Source organism: Marmota flaviventris, chromosome 6 (assembly GCF_047511675.1).
Source record: "Marmota flaviventris isolate mMarFla1 chromosome 6, mMarFla1.hap1, whole genome shotgun sequence".
In the NCBI taxonomy this organism is placed as follows: Eukaryota; Metazoa; Chordata; class Mammalia; order Rodentia; family Sciuridae; genus Marmota; species Marmota flaviventris.
The window spans coordinates 21,896,267-21,906,883 of NC_092503.1; the positions used below are offsets into that span (position 1 = coordinate 21,896,267).

Below are 10,617 nucleotides of genomic sequence, written 5' to 3' on the forward strand. Positions count from 1 at the left end.
ACAAAGTCTGTCAATAGAAAACACAGAAATCGTTTGACCCAGCAACTCCACTGCTAGGTTTTATGGGTGTATGTAGACCAAGATGTTTAGATAAGGATATTCATTTCACCATTGTTCATAACGGCACACACATGCAAGAAGAACCCAGAAATGATATAAAAATACAAGCATAAAATATAAACATATAGGGTTCCAAGCCAGGCTTCAGGAGATTATAAGTAATAGGTCAGTCTGGGCAATTGAACAAGACCCTTGATCAAAATAAGAATTGTCAAAATGGGAGGGGATAAAGCTCAGTGATAGAGCATCCATGGGTTCAATTCCCAATACCACCAAAAAATTAATTAATTAATTAATAATATATAGGGTTCTTTTAAAGGAAATTTCTATATAGTCACATACTAAAATATTTTTTGTTTATAGGAGTAAAGGGGTCAATATGGAAATATTTTCAAGCCCTATCACATGAAAAATCCCAAAGTACAGAAGAATAAGTAGAGTATATCTTGTTTATGTTTTAATAAAGGCACATATGTAAAATGTGTGAAATGAAAACAAAATTGTTCATGCTGGGGTGAGGGCTGAGAAATCTAGGAGGAAGTTAATTCTTATTTATTTAGTTAGTTAGTTAGTGAGTTTGAGATAAGTTCTCACTAAATTGCCTCAAACTCCCTCCTGCCTCACCCTCTGCCTTTCGAATAGCTGGGATTATAAGCGTGCACCACCATGCCTGGCAGTAAACTCATTTTGGGGGGAGAAGGAGCATCAGGATTGAACTCAGGGACACCTGACCACTGAGCCACATCCCTAGCCCTATTTTGTATCTTATTTAGAGACAGGTCTCACTGAGTTGCTTAGCACCTTGCTAAACTGCTGAGGCTGGCTTTGAACTTGCGATCCTTCTGTCTCAGCCTCCTGAGCCACTGGGATTACAGGTGTGCATCACTGCACCTAGCCAATAAACTCATTTTTATCCTAAGTAGTCTTGTAATGTTTGACTTTTGACCATGTGCATATTCTTTTCATTAAAAGAAACAAATTATTTTGCCTCTATGATTTCTTTCTATGCCTGGTTTACAAGGAAATGGATAAATATTCTGGAAAAGATATACAGGGACTTCAACAAAACCAGAAACTCCGAAACACAGACAGATAGATACAGGTTCTACTGCAATCTAGTGTGATCCTGCACCCTGCATTCACTTGTTTCCCTTTCTCTTAGAAGTGGAGACACTGGCCTTCCAACCTAAGGGCTAAGAAAAAGTAACCAAAAAAGGGTCTGTGGCACAAGGAGGGTAGATAGGATTGAAAAAGGGGAAATAGTTACTAGATGCAGACACCACCCTTCCGATAATGGGGCCAGAGTAACATAATTTCTGAGGTCATAAAAAAAATAAAAAGAATACATACGTCTCATTCACACATCATTGCCTTAAAGTAGTGAAGCTATCATTGAGAATACTTATAGATTTATTCATATATTCAAGAAATACTGAGCTCAATCTTCATGCCTTGTACTTGGCAATGAAACAAACAGAAGTTTTAGCCTTCCTTGGGCATGAAGCCAGAAGGTACTAGAACCACCCTATGCAGATACCTGTTTAGCCTGTACTTAGAAATAATAGATTCAATAGTCAATAAAATAATGGCAAACCTAATCTTGCATTATTAAAAAAATGGATTATTCACCATACCCAAACAATTTATCCCCAAATGCAAGGATGCTTTGACATCCCAACATCAATTAATGTCACATGTTATATTAATAAAATGAAGAACGAAAGCCATTAATCTTTTCAGAAGAGGCAGAAAAAAAAGCCTTTCACAAGACTTGTGTTTGCCAATCCTTTCATGGTAAGATACCCACAAACCAGGAACAGTAGGGAACTTTTTGACAAAGAACATCTATGAAAAAAGGCACAGCTAACATTATACTTAATGGTGACAGACTATTCCACCTCTTAAATCAAGAATAAAACAAAATGTTCACTCCTGCTATTTGTATTTATTCTACAGGTTTTAGACAGGGCCATTAGACAAGAAAGAAATACCATCCAAACTGCAAAGGAAGAAGTAAAATTTTCTCTTTGTACATGACCTTGTATATAGATCTTTTATGTAGTATGATCATATATATATATATATATATATATATATATATATATATATATATATATAAAATCCAAAGGAATATACTAAAAAAACTATTTGCAGTTCAGCAGGGTTGCAAGTTATAAGATAAATGTACAAAAATCTTTTTTTCCTTATTTCTAAACACCAGCAATGAACATTCTGAAAATGAACTAAGAATAGAATTTCAAAAATCAGCATACTACAGTGTAGCTAAACTGTGGAGCTAACCTAGATGCCCTTCAATAGATGAATGGGAAAAGAAACTGTGAAAACACACACACACACACACACACACATATACAATGGAATATAACTCAGCATTAAAAGAGAATAAAATTATGGCATTTGCAGGTAAATGAATGGACTTGGAGATTATAATGCTAAGTGAAGTAAACCAATCCCAAAAAACCAAAGGCAGAATGTTCCCTCTGATAAATGGATGCTGATCCATATTGCGGGGAGGGGGCATGGGAAGAATGGAGAAACTTTTGGATTGGGTAAAGGAGAGCGAGGGAAGGCAGGGAGCATGGGGGTAAGTAAGATGGTAAAATAAGATGGACATCATTTTCCTAGGTACATGTATGATTGCACAGATGGTGGGACTCTGCATCGTGTACAACCATAGAAATAAAAAGTTGTGTACAACGTGTATATACATTTGTGTATAAAGAAACGAAATGCATTCTGCTGTCATGTATAACTAATTAGAAAAAAAATAATTTAAAAAAAGTTAAAAGAAAGAAAGAAAAAGAACAGAATTTCATTTGTATTAGCATCAAAAACAATAAGATACTTAGGGAGAACTTTAACAAGGGAAGGCAAGACCAATACACTGAAAAATACAAAACCGTAGAAAGAAATTTTAAAAGATCTAAATAAACAGAAAGACCTCTGTGTTAATGGATTAGAAGATTTCACATTGCTAAGATGGCAATAGTAACTAAATTGAACTACAGGTTCAACACGACCTATCAAAATCCCAGTCAAATAATATTCTACAAGAGTGCCAAGGTGAATCAATAGGGAAAGAATCATCTTTATGACTAATGTTGCTGAGACAACTGGATATCCAATACAAAGAATGAAGTGGAAACCCTGCAAAATGTGTAACCAACCTAGATGTAAGAGCTAAAACTATAGAACTCTTAGAAGAAACATAGGACTATATATTTTCTGGTTTTGGTTAGGCAATGGTTTCTTAGATATGACATCAAAAACTAAAAACAACAACATCAAAAAAAACCCTTAAAACTGTGAGCTGAAAATCATCCTATTGAGTTGAAAACACAACCAGGAAAACAGTAGAAAATATTTGCAAATCATATTTCTGATAAGAGACTCACATTCAATCCATGTTTAAAATCTATAGTCCAATTTGAATAATATTTTATCCAGAAATGGGTTTTAAAAACTTAATAACAGAAAGTCAAATTACCCAATTAAAATTAGGCAAAGGTTCTGAATAGACATTTTCCCAAAGAAGATCTAAAAATGGCCAATAAGCACATAAAAAGATGCTTAGTGCAATTAGCAATTAGAGAAAAGCCGATCAAAACCACAATAAGGCCAGGGACAATGGTGTAGACCCATAATCCCAGCAACTCAGGAGTCTGAAGCAAGAGGATGGCAAGTTTGAGGTCAGCCTCAGCAACTCAGCAAGGCTCTTAGCAATTTAGCAAGACCCTGTCTCAAAATGAAATTTTAAAACCTAGGGATGTATCTCAGTGGTAAAATGCCCCTAGGTTCAATCCCCAGTACCAAAAAAAAAAAAAAAAAAAAAAAAAAACCCACAATATACAACTTGGCATTCAGAAGGATAGCTAGGGCAAAAAAAAAAAAAAAAAAAAAAGCTAGACAATAACAAGTGTTGTTGGCAAGGATGTGAAGGATTTGGAACCTTCATACACTGCTGGAGGGAATAAGAGTGCACAGCTAGTCACTTTGGAAAATTGTCTGTCAGTTCCTAAAAAGGTAATACAGAATTACCTATCATGTGACCCAGCAATTCACTCCCAGTTATATACTACAGAGAAATAAAAATAAATCTTCACCAATAATTCCTACAAGTATTATTCATAATACCCAAGAAAGTAGAAATAACCCTGATGAACAGATAAACAAAATGTGGTCTACTCATACAGTGGAATATTATTTGGCAACAAAAAATAAATGAAGGGCTGGGGATGTGGCTCAAGCGGTAGTGCGCTCACCTGGCATGTGCGGGGCACTGGGTTCGATCCTCAGCACCACATAAAAATAAAATAAAGATGTTGTGTCCACCAAAAACTAAAAAGTAAATATTAAAAGAATCTCTCTCTCTCTCTCTCAAAAATAAAAAATAAAAAAAATAAATGAAGTACTGATACTACTATAACATAGGCAGCCCTGAAAACATGTCAACTTAAAGAAGCCATTCACAAAATGACATGTAATGGTTCCATGTACACAAATCTATGGAAACAAAAAGTAGATTAGTATTTAATTGGGGTGGAGCAGGCAAGTGAGTAGGGTGGAAATAGGGACCAATGTATCACAACACTGTGAATATACTAAAAAAACAATATTTTGTATGCCAGTAGGTGGACTTTAGGGTATGTGAGTTACATGTCAATAAAGTTGTCTTTTTAAAAATATTTTTTAGATGTATAGACCCTTATTTTTATTCATTTAGTTATATATGTGGTGCTGAGAATCAAACCCAGTGCCTCACACATGCTAGGCAAGCGCTCTACCACTGAGCCACAGCCTCAGCCCCTAGAAGACAACTTTTTAAAAGAAATGTGGTCTGACCACTTATTTTCAGAAATAACTTGAGTTTTCGTAGAAACCAGAAAAACAGGCACAGCCCTAAAGGGAAAAGATGAAAAGAGCCTGAAATCAAAAGAGGAGAAACAAGCTAAACTATGGTTACAATGAAGATAAGATTTTTTTTTCTTTTTTTTTTTTTTTTACAAAAGCTCAAATGGAGGGAAAAGAGGAACTGTTGGACGCTGTGTTATCGATGTCCCAGACTCAAGCAGGTTGTTTTCCCCAAGCATCCTTACACTGTAATCCCTAGCAGTTGCTCCAGACTTAACCTAGAGCAGGGCTGCCATCAAACAGGACAAGGACCTTCACAGCATTTGTAATCCCAGTTAAACAGCTAACAAGGAGTGAACAGAATACTTGGAAGAGCAGAGAACTTGACATTCCCAGATTCAGAGAACACAGACATCAATAGAAAACTGACCAAATGTTATTTCGCTTTTGTTTTTGTTTAGGACCTGATGACAAAACTTCAGATCTCATAGACTTAGAGATCCAAAGTGGATACCATGAGAAAATTGTTCCACTTCTGAAATATGGCAACTTAAGTTATAACCACTGTCATTCCTCCAATGGACAAACCAAAAGCAAAAGTCTTCTATTCAGATATCTGGACTGGTCCTTTCAATCTACACAAACTTTTAATCCACAAAGCCAAGAACCCACTTGTATAGCACCATTCTATGGCTATTTCTCTGAAATACCTTTTATCATTAAGCATATTTTTTGTTGTTGTTGAAATCACTTTTTATTAAAATAGATTTGGGGGCTGGAGTTGTGGTTCAGTGGTAGAACACTTGCCTGGCATGTGTGAGGCCCTGGGTTTAATCCTCAGCACTGCATATAAATAAATAAATAAATTAATTAAATAAAAGATCCATTTACAACTAAAAAATATTTTTAAAAAATAGATTTTGCAATCTGTCCATATGGTTAGTCATTTTATTAGAAGTCACAGCACTCTGGGTGTTTTTTATTTGTTTTTTGTTTTTGTTGTTGTTGTTTGTTTTCTGCTATGCTTGGTAAGAGGTAGGATGATTACATTTAGGATTCTGCTTGTTTTCTGCACTTCTTTTATGTCATATTCCTTGATTTTTGTAAATGCAAAATCTTTTTCTTTTCCATTAACCACTCCAAAAATGTTTTGTGACGAACTAAATTTAGGACACTACTTCCTGCCTACCTGTTGTACTGGAGTGATGATTTAATTCTATCTTTTTTAGTGTAGAAAGTTAAAAATATAACTCTTACTTGAAATGAAAGACATCACACTGCTTTAAAATGAGACAAAGAAAAAAACTATTATTTGCACCCAACACTTTTCTAAATTTAAGATCCTAATCAATACCCCCCACCCCCCAGTCCCTCAAAAGCCATCAACGTGAGGTCTTTGTGATGTTTGCAGCAGTGTAGCCATGTCATGGTCTGTCTGTAAGGGAAGGTGCAGTCCCTTCTGGATTGATTTCTCTCCCTTACAGAGGGTCATTCTTTGGGGCATTAACAGAAGCCTCAGTGAAGCTTAGGATATTTCAGGGACTGAAGCTGTGTAACATAAACAAACCCATTGGGGGTGAGGGGTGGGGGTGGGATGAGAGAATGCTATCTAGTTAGACATCCTGGAGCAGATTAATAAACCTTCCTCTGTGCCTTGTCATTTCCTTTCAGCAAGATCCTGTTGATGTTTGCACAATTTAAAAAGTGTATCACATATCTCAATGAACAACATAGATGGTTCCTTTGAGGTTACCGGGTTTTTTAATTGTTGATGGGAAAATATCAAAACAATAACTTTCAAATTTATTTCATTATCCAATCACGTGGCACATCACCGAATAGAATAGTGTTTATCTCTATACAGCTGGGGAAATACCAGACGTACCTTCCTTCCTTTTTTTTTTTTTTTTAAGAAGATGGAAAAAAGAAACTGTTAAAACAGGGCATTGTAACTCAGAAACGTCACACACATTTCCATAAAACGAACAAGAACTATGTTCATGAGATGTTTCCCTAAACTTTATAGTTTGTGTCTAACATAAACAAAACAAGTATGATTTGAAACAATTACGGGTTTCTTCTGGTAGTTAGTTATTAAGTATTCAGCGTCCTGCCAGGATAGGAGAAGGCCATCGGCACTTCTCCGAAAAACAAACCATAAATCAGTTGACAAGCTTGAAAGAATTCAGTTCTAGCCAAGGGTAAATACAGAAAAACCTGTTCGCATGTTTTTCTTGCTCTCTAAGTTTCGCGTTTTAAAAACACAGTAATACGCAAATGGCGTTTCTCGTAAGTTTCTGGCTCCAAAGAAATTTGGACAAAAACCAAAGCCAAAGCATGTCGCGCAGAAGTGAGGCCTGTGCCTTTAAGGTAAAATCGGCCAGATCCCAAAAGACATTCCACTTTTCACGACAAAGAGTTTGGCGAGCGCTACCTCTGGGGTTTCTCCGAGGGACTTGGCGGGTCCGAGAGGAACCCGTGGAGTCCGCTAGCCCCGGCCTGCCCCGGGGGCCCCGCTAGCCCCGCGCCCGCGCTGCGGGAGCGCATCGCGCGCGCCGGGACTCACCGCTGCCGGGCTGCGGGGACAGCGTGGAGACCGAGGTCTGGCCCATGGCCAGGGTCGCAGGGCCAGGTCCAGGGATCACGCGGTTCCTTCGGTCCTTCGATCATGGGTCTTCTCCCAGACAGCTTCCCAAGCGTCCATTTCCCCTCCCGAGCCGAGCAGCCCGCCCGGCCCCGCACCTTCTCCCGAGCGCGGGTCCCCAGCCCGGCCGGCCGTAGCCGGCGCGGCGGATCCAGCCCAGCGGATGCCTGTCATTCCTCTATGCAGATTAGCTGGGGTCAGGGGTCACAGGGAGAAAGGAGGGGGCCAGGGCGATAGGGAGGGGAGGAGGGGCAGTGGGGTTGGGGGGACAAGCTGCAGAAAGGTCCTGGGGGAGGCCCCGGGCAGGGCCGGTGGCACCCAGGGGGCTGGGAGACCCGCACCCCCTCAGGGTAGTAGAGAACCAGATTATCAGAATATTCCCCTTTAATTTAAAAGGTTCAATGTCAAATGATCCTTAAGGGCTAAAAGAAAAAGGAATTAAAGTACTTAGTCACGGTACTTAATTTAAGAAAATTTCTCTCTTGAAAGTTAGTTCCTTCCTGATACTCCCAAGTACTGCAGCGCTGTTGAATGTGCGAGATGTGGGGTTTGCTCCTTTTAATAATCATCTTCCTTTTAACAAATACGATTAAAACAAAAAACGATCTTAATGGCCTCAGGTTGGACAACAAATCTAAATGAGGGTATCAAGTGTGAAGTCAACTAAGCATGATGCACTTAGCGCTGGACCACAGAAACTCCCGGGGTGTTCATTTCCTGTCTCTCCAAGAATCACCACTAAACAAGGTGTTTAAAATGTACAGAAGGTGAAAAAACAGTAACAACAATCAATATTCTAAAAGATACTATCCCCTGAAAGCTGAAGTAAACCCTACTATAACATCCTCTTAAATCTCAATTTTCTTAAAACTAAAATTACAAATAAATACTCCATCTTGACAATTGATGATTAGTATATTGAGTCATTTGGATTAATATATGTATGGTGCATTAGATGGAACAGTGGTCACATCAATGTGTTCATTTTATGAAAATTCACTGAGCTGTGTCCTGGTATGAGCATCTTTCTAAATGCATACACTTCATTAAGAAGTGAAAAACAAAAGTGCAATATAGTGGGTCGCTGACACCAGCTTTCATTTCGTGGTTTATCCTAGTCAACTCTGAAATTATGAAAAAAGCAGTTATCATATGTGTCTTACAAGATAATCTGAGTTTTAATACTTTAAACATAATCATTTTCCTACCATTTGTATTAAGATTAGGCAGGGCCTTATTTTATTTTTATTTTTGAAAAATGCTTGTTTCATTATTGTTAAATAAATTGCTGTATTTTTTCACACCCAAATAGCGGAAACTTTGGTTTATGGAAGAGCCTTTTCTTAAAATAGTGTGATCAATTTTCTGCTTCTCTTTGCCTCATTCACTCTGAAGAAACCCTGATTTGGGGGAGGGGGCTGGGATCAAATCCTTGGAGCATGCTAGGGAAACACTGCCACTGAGCTACATCCCTAGTCTAAGAAATCATGATATTTCCAATGAAATGGGACTTAATCAGAATGTGAGTTCTAATTAGGGCAATCAAATTAATCCTGAATTTCCTTGCAAAATACAAAAACGTTGGGTTTTAGGAAAACAGTCCACCTGGGGAATCCAGTAGTGAAAGTAAGCAATTATATTTGCTTTTTCTTCCATATCTTTGCTTTAAGTTGCCTTAAGGAACAAACAAAATAGTTAAATCTAAGTCAGAGGAGGGAATGTCTTATTACTCCTCCTATTGACAGAGCTTAACTGATAAAGAGGGTCAGTAATTCCAGAAAATAGACGTTAAATCTTATACATTAAAAAAACATAGATATAATAATTTTAAGAAATTGATAAAAGTTAAACACTGAGGTACAATATTATTTTTTGCTATCACTACTTCTTTTCCTTGAAAAACAATGGTGTACTTTTTTTTTCCCTTTCTTCTACAGATTCTTATTATAAACATCAAGGGTGCTCTTCAGTTCTAGTTTTTCAGGATTTGCTTAATACATCCATATTTACCTTATACAAGACCTTTCATGATTTCCTAGTCAATAGAATCTTTAGCCTCATCTGGGAGTCTTATAATCCCTGATCAGGTTACATAATTTTCTCTGAAATTCTTCCAGTTCCATTACATTATCCTTGAAGCATGTCAACCTAAATGGCAGGAAGTATTCACTAAATTTTCTCTTTTTAAAAAATATTTATTTCTTGGTGTAGATGGACACAACACAATAGCTTTATTTTTATGTGGTGTTGAGGATCGAATCCAGGTCCCGCCCGTGCTAGGTGAGCGCTCTACTGCTGAGCCACAATCCCAGCCCACTAAGTTTTCTTTATAAGGGTGGGATGGTTATTCTGTTTTCACACTGATAGGACTTGGTGTTTAAATGGCTCTTTAAAAAAAAAAATCATAGCTAACAAATTATGCTAAGGAGGATAGAAAAGTCTATAAAGAAGTCCCTAAATTCCATTTGAGGTCATAACATAAAGATTAGGTGTTATCATTTAACAAGGGTATTTTAATGTAATTCCTCCCCAAGTTGTCTTACTCTTGGCTTAATAGAACTCGTGCAGCTTTACAAATAGGACTGGGTGTTACTCTCATGGGTTTATAGTTGAACACTGGAAACACTCAATGTCATCTGAAAAATATGGTCATTTCTCTGTATACCTCTTTCTAGGGAATTTGTAAAAATACTCAGCAATATTAGTGCCAATACTAACTCTGAGGAAGCCATCTATTTATAATTCTTCAGCATTTATCCCATTGGTCTCACTCTTTGTTCTGTATTGCTAACCCAATCTTTTATCCCATGGTATCCTAGTAAATGCTTAACAGCTGGTTTAGGCTAGAGGTGGGAGACAGAGGACAGCACAAGATCAATTTGTGATTTCTACTGTTTGCTGATCTTCATGATGTAAATACTCCAACAATGGTCAATTCTACCAACAACCAAACAGCTAGCAGAACTGAAGTCATGGGCTTGCAGATGTCTTTGAAACGAAACAGTTTGGCCCACAAACCTGGATGAGTCGTCTTCAATGCA

At 37.6% G+C, this 10,617-nt stretch overlaps 1 protein-coding gene across 5 annotated transcripts in view; it reads right to left on the bottom strand.

The window, feature by feature from the left end:
- The window catches only part of Phactr2 (phosphatase and actin regulator 2), a 135,267-nt gene extending 127,550 nt beyond the window's left edge, over positions 1–7,717 (bottom strand). For all 5 annotated transcript variants that reach the window (XM_027938540.2, XM_071612959.1, XM_071612956.1 and 2 more), the window contains exon 1: positions 7,499–7,717. In XM_027938540.2, the coding sequence (XP_027794341.2) occupies positions 7,499–7,544 (46 nt within the window). In that variant the 5' untranslated portion in view covers positions 7,545–7,717. The remainder of the gene's footprint in view (positions 1–7,498) is intronic.
- Between the last annotated feature and the right edge of the window lie 2,900 nt (positions 7,718–10,617).